The sequence below is a fragment of the Brachionichthys hirsutus genome, chromosome 12 (assembly GCF_040956055.1).
Source record: "Brachionichthys hirsutus isolate HB-005 chromosome 12, CSIRO-AGI_Bhir_v1, whole genome shotgun sequence".
NCBI lineage: Eukaryota > Metazoa > Chordata > Actinopteri > Lophiiformes > Brachionichthyidae > Brachionichthys > Brachionichthys hirsutus.
In genome coordinates this window covers 10,489,831-10,506,932 of record NC_090908.1, presented here as the reverse complement: position 1 = coordinate 10,506,932, position 17,102 = coordinate 10,489,831, and the positions used below count along the sequence as shown (strand labels likewise).

At 44.8% G+C, this 17,102-nt stretch overlaps 1 protein-coding gene across 2 annotated transcripts; it reads left to right on the top strand.

Annotated features, from left to right (window-relative positions):
• Positions 1-278: 278 nt before the first annotated feature.
• On the top strand, positions 279-17,053 carry tfpia (tissue factor pathway inhibitor a). 2 transcript variants are annotated; one of them, XM_068746321.1, is made up of 7 exons: positions 279-421; positions 8,917-9,120; positions 13,503-13,682; positions 13,812-13,901; positions 14,859-14,924; positions 16,031-16,219; positions 16,317-17,053. In XM_068746321.1, exons 1-7 carry the CDS (start codon positions 334-336, stop codon positions 16,382-16,384), a joined length of 885 nt encoding a protein of 294 aa, XP_068602422.1. In that variant the 5' UTR covers positions 279-333; the 3' UTR covers positions 16,385-17,053. The 2 variants fall into 2 exon arrangements, with proteins under 2 accessions (XP_068602422.1, XP_068602423.1); XM_068746322.1 differs by lacking the exon at positions 14,859-14,924.
• Positions 17,054-17,102: the final 49 nt, after the last annotated feature.

Below are 17,102 nucleotides of genomic sequence, written 5' to 3'. Positions count from 1 at the left end.
AAATAAAAGCAGAACCTGAGGAAATAAATAAATAGATGGCCGAACATTTTGTAAAAGGACATTTGTTCCATTATTTAAACCCCGGTTCTAAATTTAATCGGAGGAAGTCTCCAGTTTTCATTGATAAGGCTGATATTTTAAGACAAGGTTTTTTCCACTCCTTCTGACGTGTCCATCCAGGAAATTACTGCGAATGTCTTTTTTTTTTTTTTTTTATACAGCCCTCAGACTGGCATGCCGTTATCAAACGGAAGTCCGCACCCACACGCTCACAACTTCTGCCCTTCAACTTGATGAAGTTTCCCTCCAACCCGAACTCAGTTCAGCAGCAGCATGGCTCGGGTCAACAAGTGGTGGACTTTATGCGCCTTTTCTCTCTCCTGCGTCGTCCTCTTTGGGTCTGCTAGAAGAGTCAGGGAAGGTAAGATGATGAATATATGTATATATACACGTGTGTGTATTACTCAAAGCGTGTTTACAGCCCTCTGGGTTCCTGCGCGGTTGAACAAGGGAAACTTTTCGTCCCTGAGACTCGTGCGTAAATTGGAGTCCTTTTCGCTCACGCTCTTCTGTCCTGACTTCACTTTTGAGCCTTGCGGTGTTACGTTGCGTGACTCCTCACGCTGAAAGTTCGTCTGTGCGTTTTTTATTGTTTACTTGTTATTTGTTATTCTCATTTAAAAGTAAACTCACGCAGCGCTTTGGCGCGTCGCTTAAAGTTTAAATACTCTCGTAAAATAATAATTTGCTGCTGTATTTCTCTGTTTTGTTTAATGGTAATGAAAACACGCGCTTTCTGTTCCACTCCATATAATGGAATCCTGATCCGTGGGAACGCCAGTACGCGCACCACGAGAAGTGTTTTTGTTGTGTTGGAGGAGGCGTTCTTACATCCGCGTTGCGGAGGGCGCAAAGTCCTCCCGAGTCCCGACCCACACCTGAGCCGCCTGGCACGTCCTCCTGTCCCTAGAACAGCCCCGCAGGATGGAATGAGTCTGTTGGGGATTAGGATTAGGTGTCACATACATTGAGAAGGGTGTGCGCAAAAGCGCAAGGAGAGACCGTAACACTCTAACCCTAACCCTAACCCCCCCCCCCCAGAGGAACTGTTAGACTCCAATCGTTAAAGGGACGCAGTCAGAAGGAAAATCCAGAGAAGTTAATCCAAGTATTTCAGGTCAGCTCAAGGGAGCAGAGTCGGATGATGAAGTTCACCTTTTATGGCACGCAGCCCCGCTTTTACAGTCAGTGAACAAACTCTGTGACAAAGCATGATGTCATGACCAGGAAACGTTCCAATCGAAAGGGTTTCTTTTAATCTGTATAAAAAAATAAATAAGAGAGCCTTTTTAAAAAAGAGACAACTCACAGTTCTCTTTTCTCCAAGTCACTTCACAGAGGACAGATACTATCGTGTTCCATCCTGTTTTTTTTACATCTACATTAAATTTGACATGTGTCTCATGCTTGGTGACGCCTTGGTTGACTTTGGCCAGGGCCGGCTGAAACTCTTGAGTGGACCCTGGGGCAGAATTAAAGGGAGGGCCCCTCTGGACTTTCCAAACCGTGGATCCTGGAGGACTATATGATATGAATATTGATCTTTTAGGTCACTCCAAATTGTCCGTATAGCGTGTGAGTGTGTGGGTGAATGCGATGTGCACCCCGCCTCTAATACAGCGGCACCGTTCACCTCTTGTTCTTGGTATCACAGGTAGATTCATAGAGGCTGCTAACCTTACAGCGCTGCGCTCGGCCATAGAGGAACGTTCGGTTCTACTGTCCTCCATGTTCTTCTAAGAAGAGGTCCAACAGAAACTGAACCGCTATCGCTGACACGCACTGTTGGTAGCTGTATTCATTATCTCACAGAGGCGTATATATATCCCTTCTAATTAATTTGTGGAGGAATGTAATTAGAGGCTGTTTGAAGTGGTCCTTTCATAAATGGCGCTCCGGGCCGCAGACAGAGAGGAAGCTCTGTTGCATCTTAATTAGTCCTAAGATTTAGACTTAACAAATATTCACCTTAAACTGCCCATTGCATGAATTCCACCTGGAACTGGAGGGTGGGGACGCTTCACTGCCTTGTTAATCATTTATTAAATGTTCTCGCCGTTGTGCAAGCCTTTAGATTTAGTCATGAGAACATGCAGCTTGGGTCTCAACATGACTCTCACCTTGTACTGCAGTGAAAGCAGCTGCTGTGGTGCCGCGGCACCAGCGAGAAAACACACACAGATTGGTCCTCAAATTATGCCTATTGTGTGTCTGCAGACTTTTTACACACGTTCTGTTCGAGCTCTGAGAATTATCCAGTAATTTCCAGCATTTAAATATAACAGGTGGTTCATCACCATCACGACGCCATCCATCCACCCACCCATCCATCCACCCATCCACCCATCCATCCAACCGGGGAGAACAGACAAACTCTGCACGGATAGGATTCGAACCCGGTACCTTCTAGCTGTGAGGCGACAGCGCTAACCGCTACTTCGGTGTTCCACTTCAACAAAAAAATAGAATTTCTCTCACATTCACGCAGTCCATTTGAATATCTCTGATTCTGCATTTAAAAATACATTCCTGAATCCACCTGGGGAAAAAAAAAATGAAACAGGAGATTATCCAGAGTTCAGAAAGACTTCAGATTCGCCCGCTGCTACTGCATGAAAAAAGGTCATAGATGCCAGGATTTGGAATTAGCTGCATGAGTTTTTAAGAAGAGCAAAGACATCTGAAATCCATTTTTGTTTCCTTCCATAAAAAAAACAACTTCAAAGTGGCTTTCAGTCTTTTAGGATGCGGATCATTACGTTTCTTTAAAATCTCAACATGTTAAGTTGTTTCAAAATGGTAAAAAGCACACTTGATTGAATCTCAGTAGTGAAAGTGGCCCAGCACCGGCATCGCTCCCAGCACAGCATCAATGTGGGTTACCGTGGTGATTCCACTCGAGGCGACGCCTCCGGCTGCTTCTCTGTTCTTTTTGTCGCTTGGTCTTAATAATTAACGGCGAGTGCAGAGAATGAGAGCCGGTCGGACCCACAGCTGAGTGGGACTCGTGAACCGATGCTGCTCCCACAGTGTGGAATCTATTTGCCAGGAATAACACGTGTGCAATTTTGTCAGACTTTAAAGCCGTGAGGCTGGACTCACTACAAAGTTATGCATGCTTTTTGAAACAAAATGCTCATCCCATGTTGACAAAGCTTCTCCTCCTTTCACTCGTGTGTTGTTTTATACTCCTTAGGCTACTCTGATAAGTGATCCGTAAAGTGAAACGTGATCCTTCTGCTTACTATTGTGAACCTTTGAAGTTCTATACTTTTGATTATTGATGGCTATTTTCACTCTTTCCTGACCCTTTATCAGGCTTAAGCAGGTCTATGCCTCATGGCTTTAACTTGCATTTACCAGCTCAGACATGTTTAGCAATCTGCGGTCTAAAACACGCTCTTTCACTTTTCACTTTTCACTTTCTGTCTCTGGCTCTTTTCATTTTCTTTTTGAGTTGGACTTTGCCATAGTATCTCGGTGTTAAAAAGATCGGGTGTTGCTTTGGGACACTGGGGAGGGACATTCCTCTCCTGTTGTCACCCAAGGTCTTCTGTATGTTCTCCGCCTCTCCTCTTGGTCCCCCCGTCTAACCCGCTAACAGATGAAATATCGCTGCTGTGCTGGTTCCGAGAGTCCCGAGCGGACCTCACGTGGTCTGGTCCTTGGACGCCCTACCTTTTGATCGATGAGCCAACCATTATTGGACCTCCTGACCCAGAGAGGTTGAAGCTTTTTCCAGACTAAACTCGAGCTTTGCGCTCAACCATAGCAAATGAATATCAGTGCAATCAGGAGAAAAGTAAATCAGAATATGTGTCGCATCAAACGACCAGGACGAGCAAAAATATAAAAATAAAATGGCACGTTTACGCTACCTGAAGCTAACAAGCATCTTTTCATAGATTTTCGGTGTAAATTCGGTTCATTTGAAAACACTGTAATTTCAAGAATTACCTCGTCAATAATTAAAGTTTTGCAGTCTTTAATCTCCAACCTCCAATTCCACGCGTGATAACTCTCTGTTGAAGCGTGATGTCAAATCGAACTGTCGTCTCGCCGAAGCTGCCGATAGAAGGAACCTTCCCGACGTTCTCATTTGTATCGTTTGATTGATAACCTGATCGATCCTCTCCTCTAATAACAAGTGCAGCTGTGGTCCAATCAGTGGAGGATGACATTTGCACAGACGTGGAGAATGAGCCGTTTGCTCTCGCTCGTCTGTCCGTCCCATTGATTCGGGATGGAAGGAGAGGAGGCCGAGGCTCACGAGTCACGAGTCACGACTGCAGCCTGCAGATTTCTTGATGCGCCATTGAGTGGTTTGACAAATGATTGCTCCATTTTATGCAGAGTATTGCAGATGCATTTAGAAAACGCTAGTCTCCTTCCAGGTGGCGAAGCTCTCGGCAGTGTCGATTTCGTCCTGATGGAATGTTGACCCGGCGTCCTCCTCTCCTATTCTCTGAAACAATATTTATCCTTGATAATGAACAATGGGGGGGAGCTCACACTTAACAAACATGTAGGACATTAATGCAGAAAGGGAAAAGTTCTGAATGTTATTCATGTCTCTTTTGTGATCCGGCAACATCTTGCAGCAGCGCCACAAAGATTGCAAAATGTAATCAAACAGTGACAGTAAAATACCCCCCCCCCCCCTCCCCCCCGAGGAACACAGCCGAGTTTAAATGTACTACACAATGTATTTTAATAGCGTGCCAGCACAATCGATATAATTGTTCTTAGCGTTTGATTATCTACCACCTTTGGAACTCTACATTTATCTTCTCATAAAACATTCAAGGAGCATTTTGTTTAAGCTAAGTAGCTGTTAGCGTTCACATTGGCCTGTGCAAGTCGTGCCTCATTAGACCCGGAGATAACGAGTTGGCCTCGGGGCGTCGTGTGGAACGTCTCTAAAGCGTGTTGGACGCATCGGCGAGATCGTAACGTTTGCAGATATGTGTGTGTGTTATCAGTTCAGATAGTTTAGTGTGTGTGTCGTTACCTCTGACAAGGAGGTTGTGTTTGGTTTGTCATGCAATTTAGGTGAATTGCTCACACCAAATTGTCTTTAGATGCCTCGTCTTCAAGAAGATGATTCAATGAATGAATGAATGAATGAATGGTGATCTTTGTGGTTGAAGCCAGTGATTTTGCCACCTTTCAGGCGTATTCTAATACTGTTCTGAACGCCTCTGTTCTCTTTGTCATTGGTTGTTATTGCGAGTGACGTGATGGATAATTCCCCGACATCCCCACTTTGGCAGATGGCGTCTCTTTGTCCTGTCTCCCCTGCAGGCTTGTTGCAGCTTACGGCAAACTTACGCCCACGCCATTGTTTGGGCCATATGCTCATTCTTCACGAGCAAGTTGGCATCGTCCATCAAATTAAAGGGCCAGACGCGACTTTCCTCCCACAAAGGCATGCCTGATTTCTTGCAAAGGCATGGCGGGTTTAGCGCGTCACCGTCCACTGCTTCGGCAAATCGTAGACGCTCCCGTTAGAGGACAACTCCAGGGTGCACACTTTTTTTTTAATTGATCGTCCGGGGAGCGACCGAGACAAACTCTAATTGGCCTTTGAGTGGGATTGTTCGATTTTGGGCAGAGCTGCTTAGACTTGTCAGGCGGATTTGGCAGACTTGCCGAGGCGAGGCAGATTTCTGGTTCTCACCATTGCTTTGTGGGGAAGCAGGCGGAGGCTCAACTTGGATATCGCAGGGAAAAGATAATACCGCTGCAGAGGGGGGAGGCATTGGAGGTGATAAAAACGGCTGTTCAGGTATGCAGCTGTTGGAGAAAGCAAAGAGAGTCAAAAAGGCATGAAAAGACAGAGGGAACGTTGGCTTCCTTTTATCAGTTCAGAGTCTTGTGTTTGAAAGAGCGAGAAAGACGATTGCGACGGCGGCCTGGCATTATCCCGTGAAGCACCGGCAGCGATGGCTCGCAGGGACAACGTTCTCACGGCGGCACGAGGGCAAAGTTTCCGCACTTTGGCGTCTCCATCAACAATCAAAAACACCAGCTTTGGAGCGGAGTCTGTGTGTCACGCTCTGTGGGCTGAGATATACAGGACCAGGCCTGCTGACTCAGCACCACCTACCCAGTCCTCAGGGTGCCCCCCCCCCCCCAACACCACCAATCTGTTTCCTGCACAGATGCAGCTCTCAAACCTTCAACATGTTCTTCCATGTTTCCGGAGACTGACTTTGACCAGCAGGTGGTGCTGGTGCCACCGCCGTAATGCCGTGCCCACGCCATCTGGGACTAAACTAAAGGGTTAAAGACCAGCCTTAATGAGCTGAATAAAGAATCAAGCTTCTTTTATCCAGCTGATCCTCCCTTTGTGTCGGTGGCACGGGTATCATTATCTGCCTTCGTGCCCATCGAGTTTTTTGTGAAACCAACATTTCACAACAAGAGAAATTCGAAACCAGAAACTTCAGCCAAGATATGATCAAACTTGCCAGGTCCACCTTTCACCTGCTCCGTGGAGTTTGTCAAAGGCAGTTCAGGTTAACGTAGTTTTTTTTTGCACAGTTAGGGAAAACATCAAAGTATGAAATGTGACATCCTGGATCCACGCAACGTTAGTTTCTGCGTTACAACCTCCGATTGTGTTTAAATGATGACACGTCTTTAACTGGATGGAACTTCATTGTATTAAATTGCCTTATCAATGCAGCTTTAGTTATTCGCGACCGTCGCTGGTACAGACTCTTCTGTAAAAAAAACTGATGAGAGCAGATTCGCATTGGAGATTATCTAAGGAAACATCCGAGTCGGAATGGCGATAGCCCCAGCCCCCCCCCCCCCCCCCCAGATATCACATACAAGTCTGGACAGACATGAATGTCGTTTAGGCATCCAGCCACTGACAGTGAATCCAGCGTCAGTCACAATAATGTCTTCTCCGACTGGCGCTCACCTCCTTATCATCACACGCAAGCGGCGCCATGGCGACGGCCGCTGCTGCGAACATGCTGGGAGACACTTTCCACTATTTCACTGGAACATGATCCAACTGGAAACTGAACTTACTGGTTTGGGTTTGCAACGGCCGGGTGATTGTTTGAAGACACGCTGCAGTCGCCAGCCCAGCTGGTGCTGTAACGACCTCGGCTACAGGCCTCGCCCTCAGCCCTTTGCCCTTTGCCCCCGCCGGCCTCGGGGCGTGTTGGCCTCCTAGCAATCACTGACGCCGTCCCTGGTGCTTGCAGGCCGATCCGCTCTGACGTCATCCATGATCCCTTTTGCTTCCCGTCTGCCTGATGCTCCCAATCCAACGCGTCTTTGTTTGATGGAGTTTGTACCCCGGTGGTAAAAAACGTGATTCCAGATGCCAGCAGTGGGTTTACCGGGCCGGCGACTCCGGTGGTATATTGCTAAATTTGGCGCCAGGCAGATCCAAATAAATCAGCGTCAACATGGCGGCATCACGGTAGCGTGCGCTAGCTCCTTGGTGCGGCGATACGACCATTGATCTTCTCACTGAGACATCTAAGACACAACCGTTTACAATAATATTTTGTAAATGTGAATGAGAATTGAAATCCTATTTGCTATTTGCGTCCTGTCGCGTTCCACGGCGCGTCTTTGCCATCCTGTCCTGATCAGACACGTTAAAGGCCCCGGTGCTCTACTAGATAAACGGATGAAGGCATATTTGGCACAAAGGTTCCTGGACATCCCATCTTAGTCAGTAAATGCACTTCCCTTTTCTTTTCGGTTCATTCTTTTCTCTCCAACTTTCCTTCTCAGCTCGGCAGCAATGGGAAAGGAATTGAGACGGATACCCTGAAGAAAGCGCAGAACTACTCGGAGCTGCCGAGACCTTTTCCCCCGCTGCTTTGTAAATCTCTCCCACTTTCTCATGCATCATCCTGAGGAGGGCGTGTGCTTTGGCGTTTGGTCGCTGAGTCATCAATAACAAGCTGCTGTTTTGTTGTTTGCTCCATGGCTGCCGTGCAAGTTAGCATTTAAACCCTCTGTGCTAAAACAAACACCTAGAAATGGAGATTCTAGGAGGTGTTACCCGAAACAAGCTGGGACCGGACCTGGGCTGACTGAACCTGCCTAAATCTCAGTAACGGATCCTCGTGTTGAGCAACTCGGATCCTTATCCAAATCGAGCGAGCGTGTCTTCAAATATTGGCCAAACTAAGCCTGTCAATAATGCACAGACGGCTTGCTGCCAAGGGAAATAAGATGCATCTAAGATCCGTGTCCTCCATCAGCCCGATCTCTCTTTCAAGAAGCTGGAGCGGCTGCAAGGGTTTTTTCTTTTGCTGATGCATTGTGAGAATTGAACTCTATTTATTTACCTTCGGTTCAACAAGGAGGATTCCTGACGACATTATCTGGAGCTTTAGATGGGATTTATGCATTGCGTGGAGTTAAATGTGTGCCTGTTAAAAACACCGTCTATTCTTGGATGACTGGCTTTGGATTATTTGACAGAAAGTTTCCATCTGTCAATATCCTTTTTCTTTAAACATGATCAAGTCGTTTCACGTTGCATTAAAAGGGGCTTACTGTGTGAGTGTGTTCTGCAGGGAGCTTCTAAATTCCTCCGTCCGGATATTGGATGGATATGAGTGATTGAAAATCACACAGCTTATTGTCTCTGGTTTGTCTCAGAGGCAAAATCAATAAAACGTTTTTTTTTTTTCCCCCGCTCGTTCTTGGGTGGCCAAAGTCGGCCTTCATTACACAACATATGAAATAACAGCCTGGGCCACATCTGTATCTTACTTTCTTAACTTAGCATTTTCTTAAAAAGTCTTTTTAGATGTTTCTCAATTGAATCGCGGCACAAGCAATGACGACTTTCTCTCCGTCCCTCCCCAGCAGACGGAGCGCAGCCGGAACTCTTCATCTTCAATGAGCTGTGTGCGCTGAAGGACGAGCCGGGGCCTTGCAAAGCCATTAAGGACCGGTACTTCTTCAGCGTTGACACCGGACGCTGCGAGCCGTTCGAATACGGCGGCTGCGGCGGCAACGCCAACAATTTCGAGACGCCGGAAGCCTGCGAGGAAATGTGCATCGTCTCAGGTGAGTTCGGCGGGCGAGAAATTCAGCGACGCGGTCCCAAACTCCCAAACAGCATTATATTTCATAATAGCACAAATGCCAAGGATGTATCATAAGCCCTGCACTGTTGTGTCGTTGAGGGTGAATGATGCGTTTTTTTGTTCCCACGGAGCCCCGTTCTGCTCCTCATTAGACTCTTATTGGCTCCTTGGGCATGCAATCCTATTAAAAAGTCATTTTGTTGGTCGGCAGTTAAAACGGGCCGTTGCCAGCGTGCGCATTCATCCTGAGCAGATCTCTTGGAGGCATCCAGTTAATGGAAATTATGGGCACTTCTAAGGAACACTGTGCTATAATTTCTATTATTATTATTATTACGATGTCACACTGTCAATTGATGATTGATTTAATGCTGGATTTTCATATAAAGTTTTTTTTTTTTTGCATGATTTTGATCATTTCTAGCCCTGATGATGTGCTTGTGAAAGAAAACCTCGCACTCAGCTGCAGGATGTTTGGTCAGCTTGAGACGGCTGAGCCATTGGTTGAACGCGGGACGGTTCCCATACCGAGGACAAACACCGCCGCTGTGTCCACAGCTGTGTCCTTCCCGTCCAATGTCAATAATCATTTCCTAAGCACCGCCTCTTTTTCTTACTTTTGTTTCCTGTGTCAAGTGTCCCGTGTGACACGTACTTTATAACATCATTTCTCACCTCTGACTGGACGGTGGTGTGTTTTTTTTTTGTAAAGCATTGGTCTCATGAGAAGGAAGACATCGCACTGTAAGACATTCGCCCTCTCCCTTGTAAAGGAACCAAAGCTTTTATTTGCAGAAAAAAAAGAGACACGAGTTACCTCCAAAAGTTGAAGGTCCGTGTTGACATTTCTTTTCACACCGGACGTGATCAGTCGTCTCCTGCTCTTCCTGTCCAGACAGTCCAACCTCATCCCGAAGCGGAATGTCGCACTTTGTGTGACGGCTGACTCCATCTGAGCATATTTTAATCCAGAAGCAGGGTTTAGGTGCATCTCCCACGCAAGAATGCCTTTTTTTTTTGTCTGCATCAGATGCAAACAGTCTGGGATAAAAAAAATAAAAAAAACTGATCTGGAACTCACAACACCTTAAGAAGCAAAAAGAAGTACACACACACAGTAATTGACACATGTTACCTGCAGCTTAAGCAGCCTTTCCATGCATTTGCCAGTATTTACTTGTGTCTATGAGTCTGTCTGTGCTGTTTCTATGTAGGACGTTCATTCAATGAAGCTTTAATTTCATGCAAAATAAAGAAAGAATGAGCCTGAATGGATTTGGAGAAGCGCTCTGGTGATGTTCCCAGGGAAGAGATGAGACTGATGCTAATGAAAAGATCCACATATTCATAACGAGGAGTTTATTTTCTCCCGCAAACATCCTGAGACATTGTGGGTGATGTGTGTGTGTGTGTGTGTGTGTGTGTGAGATCTGTTGTACTTTGTTGCACTTTGCTGTTCTTGATGGGATGTCTGTGTACAGAGTGTCTGCAACGCATGACAAAGCATGAAAAACGCAGTAACAGACTCCCGGGAGTCGAGTTTATCCACAGTAAAGTGGATCTGATCGGCGCATATTAGCTGTCCTGGTGAGCGGAGCGGTGCAAAGACGAATGTGGAAAAAAAAACCCACTCTGTGACCACACAAGGAAATTGGAATAGCAATAACAAAACCTATAAAAGTATTTTGATGGTATTTTTATTCCACGGTGTGGCAGAGCGCTTCCTCCCGCTGGCACAGAATAACCTTCCGCTTCATCCTGCACGCCACTGGACGCATTAATGCAGACAGAAAGGACGCAAATTTGTCCTCACACAAACAGATCGATGCCGTTGAGGACGATAACGGGAGAACAATGGGATGAGGACACGCCACTTGTTCGGTTTCACTCGTGTCAACTATCAGTTTGTTGCCTCGTGGCGTTTGAAGGGTACCTTCGCAAATGTTATGATTGGAAAAGAAAACTTGTTTTGCACCCAGTTGTGGTTTCCTTCAACTAAATTGAACCACGCCTTCCATTTCTGCTGAACAGGGCGGTACAGCCCAAACTGAAATCCAAATAAATCCACCTGATTGTCAGTTCTAGAGGTTTTAATGTAGTCTACTCTAACGACACACTGGAAAGGTGTCAAAAATCAATGTCCTTTGTGGTATATTGGGTTTTCATGCAGTGGAAAACTTCACAAAATCATCCCTAAAGCGACACGGAGGGTGCAACAGGGCCCTGTCCTCGGCCCGTTCCCTTTTGGCCATGATACACGAGACCGATGCTGCTAGCATACCCAACACTGCTGGCAACGGTAGCCTGTTTTTTGCAATGACAGTTCCCGAATGGGGATGAAAAACACAATATTGATTCATGGGATCCTCTTGATGCAGTTGAATTATTAACAACCTGTGTGTGGGCCAGAGGAAGTCTGGAATACGGACGTTCCTCTCTGCTTGCTCGCCTCGAGAAGGATTTAGAATTCTGTCAACCCAAAAAACTGAGAAGTGTAAGGAAGTTTCATCGCACCTGGGGAACAACTTTTTTTTTTTGTGTGTGTGTGTGTGTGCTTTCTTTTGGGTGAAGTTTATTAGAGATCTTCTCTCCAAGTATTAAGCATTGATCATATATCACAGACTAGTGTGAAGTGCAAAGTACGTAACTGTGCACATGAATGCAATCGCTGCGAACAAATAAAACCATTATTAAAACCAGACGTCTCTGAGGAGGAAGAGTTCATTTGAAAATGTCAGCTCATTTTGTAACTTACAGAAAGCACATGTCAAGGGCCAAACCCTCTCCTGCAAAGCGTTCATCACCACATCTGTGACATTTTCATTCCCGTATCACAAAGCTGATTGTAATCGTTGATGCACTGAATTATCTCTTTTGATCGGTTTACCTGCTATCCAACCTGCATTCCTTACAAGCGATGACAGCCGGAGAGAATGTTCTGTAAAGGTCACAGACAATATGAGGTATGCTTTCCCCTCGCCGTCGTTTCGTCTCTGCGCCAGGTAAAGGCTTCCTCTTTTCCGACACTTGATGTTTTGCTGCTCAGTTCTAACATCGCGTCCCCAAACGTTTCCTCTGTTCTCACCGCCCCCCCCTTGAGTTCCCGGAGACAGAAACTGTTGTTTCTCTGTGACAGTTCCGCCTCTTTTTCTCCCTCGCTGAGCACAGGCGTTATAAATCAGAGTGAGAAAAGCAAGAGGAGAGCAAAATGAGATGGCAGAAATGGATTGTTTGGGAAATCTCAGCTAAAAAAAATGATACATGACACAATCAGAAAAAGAAGTGAAGCAAGTAATTAATTAATATGATATTGCCCTAATGTCTCCTAATGTTAGATACATTAAACATCACCATTAGAGTCCAACATGAGAACAGTTGTTATGCTGGAATGACAAAAAAACATTTTTTACATGGCAACAATAAAAATGAATCGACTGGATCACTCCCAGTTGTCCTGAAAATTACTGACTCGAGGAATCATCTTTTGCCCAGACAGGCTGACGTGCGCGTTTGTCTCCATCTAGAGGACACTACTATGTTTACACCCGAGTTCTCCAGTGGAATCCATAAGACATTGAGTCTTATTTCTTCTCAGACATCTCACTGGGTCTGACACGCTGAAGTAGGAGCAGCTAAATAAGAACGACATGTTTTATAAATATCTCTGTCTTTATTTATGGCTGTTCATTTTGCTGAAATCTCAAACTCTTTGGAGAACGGCCAAAACTATCTCTGGAGTTCAGTTTTGGCCTCAGATGGTACGATTCACTCTCTTGAACATAACGAAAGAAAAAAAAGAGCTGACCCGTAGTTCTCCTAAAAACGAAACAGCTCCGAGGGGCAATTATGTTTCTGATTTATTCCTGACAGGACAGCGTTTTATTTTGACCTTTGACACCTGCTCTCGAGTGAAAAGCATTTTAGAAAATGCATTTAGATTTCACAGACACGACCTCTGAATCGCGGCTCCTCTTTTTTTTTTCTCTCTCATCTGTTTGCGTGCGTTCAAAGCTTTTGACCTTTGGTTTTGTTTCATTCAGGTTTGCGTTTTTCTCTTTGCATCAATCCTCACCATTTGTTCTTCCATGCTTTAGAAAATCAATCCACCAACCAGCACAATTTAAAATGCTATCAAAGCAACAAACGAAAAAAGAAAAGTGACGCAGCGGAGCTTTTGTTTGTTTTTGTTCTAATAATCGATGTCAGACTCCCCGGAGCGAAGCATGGGGGGGGGGGGGGGGGTGGAGCGTGCTTTCTGTCGCTGTCAAGCAAACCATCAAAAAACGAAAAAAAAAACATTTGGAAACAGACGCAGAGAAATCTGGATGTTCTTTCATTTCTGCTCGCTCTCTCTTCCCCCAGACGAGAAGAACCCGTGCCATTTACCCGAGGCCCCCGGTCCCTGTCGGGGGCTGCTGACGCGCTACTTCTTCGACAGTGAGACCCAGCAGTGCAAGCATTTCTACTACGGCGGCTGCTTCGGCAATGCAAACAATTTCCAGAGCATGGCGGGCTGCCAGGCGAGATGCCAGGACCCCCCGGGTAAGCCGGGGTGAACGCCCGTCCTTTTTAGTCCGCTGACAAGTCGACCGGATGGCGGGATGGTTCTACTTAAACATGCGTTAGGGTTCCTTGTATTCATCTTCTTTGGTCTGTATTGTGTTAATAAAGGACAACCCAATAAGGCACCGGAGGTCCAACCACAGTCGGCTGCAAAGGATGTTGTTGTTGTTGTTGTTGACCAGCCCGCCGTGGTAACCGGTAAGACTGTCCGGCACTCTGCTCCACACGTAGCGTCCTACTGCTCCTCACTGTTTCATTTATAGACGCCGTTACAGTCGGCGCTCACAGTAAAGTCACATTCAATTAGCCTAGCTTAGCATAAAGACCAACGGAGGGGATCGATGCACCGGCTCTGTCCTCGCTGTCATTACCGTGAGATGTCAAAAATGCCACAGTAAACGGTATAAACAGACAGTAAACAGTATAAACAGACAGTAAAGACTGTAAATAGAGAGTAAACAGTGTAAACAGACTGTGTAAACACACAGTAAACAGTGTAAACAGACAGTAAACAGTGTAAACAGAGAGAAAAACAGTGTAAACAGACTGTGTAAACAGACAGTGAACAGTATAAACAGAGAGTAAACAGTGTAAACAGACAGTGAACAGTGTAAACGGACTGTATAAACAGACAGTAAAGAGTGTAAACAGACAGTAAACAGTGTAAACAGAGAGTAAACAGTGTAAACAGACAGTAAACAGTGTAAACAGAGAGTAAACAGTGTAAACAGACTGTGTAAACACACAGTAAACAGTGTAAACAGACAGTGAACAGTATAAACAGAGAGTAAACAGTGTAAACAGACAGTGAACAGTATAAACACACAGTAAACATTGTAAACAGAAAGTAAACAGTGTAAACAACAGCAAACAGTGTAAACGGACTGTATAAACAGACAGTAAAGAGTGTAAACAGACTGTGTAGACAGTGTAAACAGTATAAACACACAGTAAACAGTGTAAACAGACAGTAAACAGTATAAACATACAGTAAACAGACGTACACACAGATCCAGGGATGATTTTTGTCTCCTACATTATGAAAAGCAAAAACAATTTGAAGTTAGTTATTTTTCCTCACTGCTTGTGTGTAGATCTGAAAGAAATTCCACAACGCATTATTTCAGATGCTGAGTGATGTTATTTGTGTGTCAGAGGAAGCGGCTGTAAATAAACCTCAGGTGCAAACAGACGGCAAAAACAATAAAGGAGGAACAAAAGGTAAGAAAGTACAGCTTACGTCTGAACTGATTTTAGTTTAAGGGTGTGGCTCATTACAGGTTTTAATTACATGATCTTGATTAGGTAGAAAATCAAATGATGACGTGTGGATTTACTTATAGATGAGGAAAAAGACCTAATGAAAGCTGAATGCATGAAGCAAAACCAGCAAAGGTTCATTTGTTGATGATGTCACGTCTGCTAGGTGGGGCAGATTAGGTATTGTGAGGTGTAATGGTCACCATCACCGGGGAGTGGCTGAACTCTGCTTAAACTCGAGGAAACAGATCCGTTCATTGAACCGGTGTAACAGAAACAAAAGGACATGTCACCGCGCAAACGAGGCGAAAATGTAATGAGATCTTCCAAATTAGATCTTTGCTGTGCAAAGCAAAGAGTTGAAACGCCGCCTCTCTCCAGCTTTCCGTGTTTTAGGAGTCGGGGAGCAAATATCACACTTTTCCTGTCTCAGGAGCGGAGAGCACTTTCTCCCAGCTCACTTTAACCACATATCATTTTAACAATTCAATTTCACTCTTGTCAGAAAAAGATCGAGGGACTAATTCAGAGCTGACTTCGGTGCTGCAGCCTGCTAATCGATCTTTTTACTGGGGTAAAATTATCTCCCAAAAATGAACAGGCGTGGAAGAGAAACTCCTCAGAGTGAAGACACATCATTCGTATCTAATAGCGGAAAGACATTGAGGATAATACGTGGTGACTATTTACGTCTGTGGTAAAAAAAAAAAAAATCAAGTGGCAGCATTTTAAAAGTTATGGCATTATTGAACCAGAAGACAGAATTCTGCCAGCTGGATGTTAGTATGTTGAAAGCAGAGACTGACATCTAGTGGTTGCAGGATGAAGTACACTTTAATCATGACTGGATGGATCTGTCATAGAAGAGCATAAAGTCATTATCAGTTCAGCTTCAGGCTGCTCAGACACACCGAGAAACAAAACGAGCATCGCCATTATCCAAAATGAAGAAAAACATTTATTTACGGGGATTTTCTCTGGAATAACAGCCCTTCCATCCTTCGCCCCCATCATGATGCATCTCGTTGCTGTGACGACTGATTTTTTTTTGTCCTACTCTTTGGCAGATTGGAAGCGTTCAGAGCTGTGCTTCAGCCCCGTGGAGCGGGGACCCTGTTACGACACTGAGAGGAGGTTCGCCTACAACCCAAACACCAGGAGATGCCAGATGTTCCACTACAGCGGCTGCGGAGGAAACGAGAACAACTTCACGTACCGGAAAGATTGCATCATCAAGTGCATCAGAAACAGAAAGGGTACAGCTAGTTTAAAGTTTTCCAAAATACTTGGGGGTTTTTTTGGGGGGGGGGTATTTCTTTAACACTACCATCTTTGTCACTCTTTCTGCCGCAGCTCACGGGAAGAAGATGATCCGAATAAGGAAGAAAAACGCGGAAAACCTCCTTCAGCACGCTGCCTGAAGGCGTGGCTCTGCCCCGGATGTGTAGACCAACCTGTATTTATGTCCATATGTTATCTGCAGCTTCACTTGTGTCATTTTTTTAAACCACTGAAGTCTACCTGACTTTGATTATCCTCATTATTTCAATATATCTCACTGACGAAGAGCACGTTTCCTCTGCTCTGTGCGACTCTACGTTTTCTTTAAACATGATCATACCAATACCTTTATGGTAATCACCAAAACAAATACTTGTTTCTATATATTTTTTGTATTTTTTTAATTGTATTTACTTGTCTGGGTTTATTTTTCTCCAATGATTTTTGTCGTTTTCTCGATAGTACCTATTAAGCAGCTTCAGAAATCACCATTGCAGTGCTGCAGATCGCCAGACGGGGGCAGTGTTGTGTAAAGGAGGTTTTCACACAGGTTGTCGCTGCTCTCTTAATTTGCACATTATTTGCTTTTCTGTAGTTTTTCTTTATATATATATATAACCGTGATGTAATGTGTTGAACTGTTAGAGTTTATACAATAAAGTTCAGCAGTTTTCTTCAACTTTGATGTTTTATTCCCATTTTTTCCCTTCCTTTATTTTTTTATATGCAACAGGTTTAAGATTTTTCAGCCAAACAAAGACAAGAAAAAGTTGTTTAAATGTAAAACGCTCTTGAAAACCACCGCAGGCTAAACCTACCCCAACATAAGATAATAAAGATCCCACAATTTCCACAGAT

What these genes read in the sequence shown, in the direction of transcription:
- tfpia (XM_068746321.1), top strand. Translation starts at nt 334, where the DNA reads ATGGCTCGGGTCAACAAGTGGTGGACTTTATGCGCCTTTTCTCTCTCC. An exon ending in TGCTAGAAGAGTCAGGGAAG is followed by an intron (nt 422 to 8,916) that starts GTAAGATGATGA and finishes GTCCCTCCCCAG; the next exon opens with CAGACGGAGCGCAGCCGGAA. An exon ending in GTGCATCAGAAACAGAAAGG is followed by an intron (nt 16,220 to 16,316) that starts GTACAGCTAGTT and finishes TTTCTGCCGCAG; the next exon opens with CTCACGGGAAGAAGATGATC.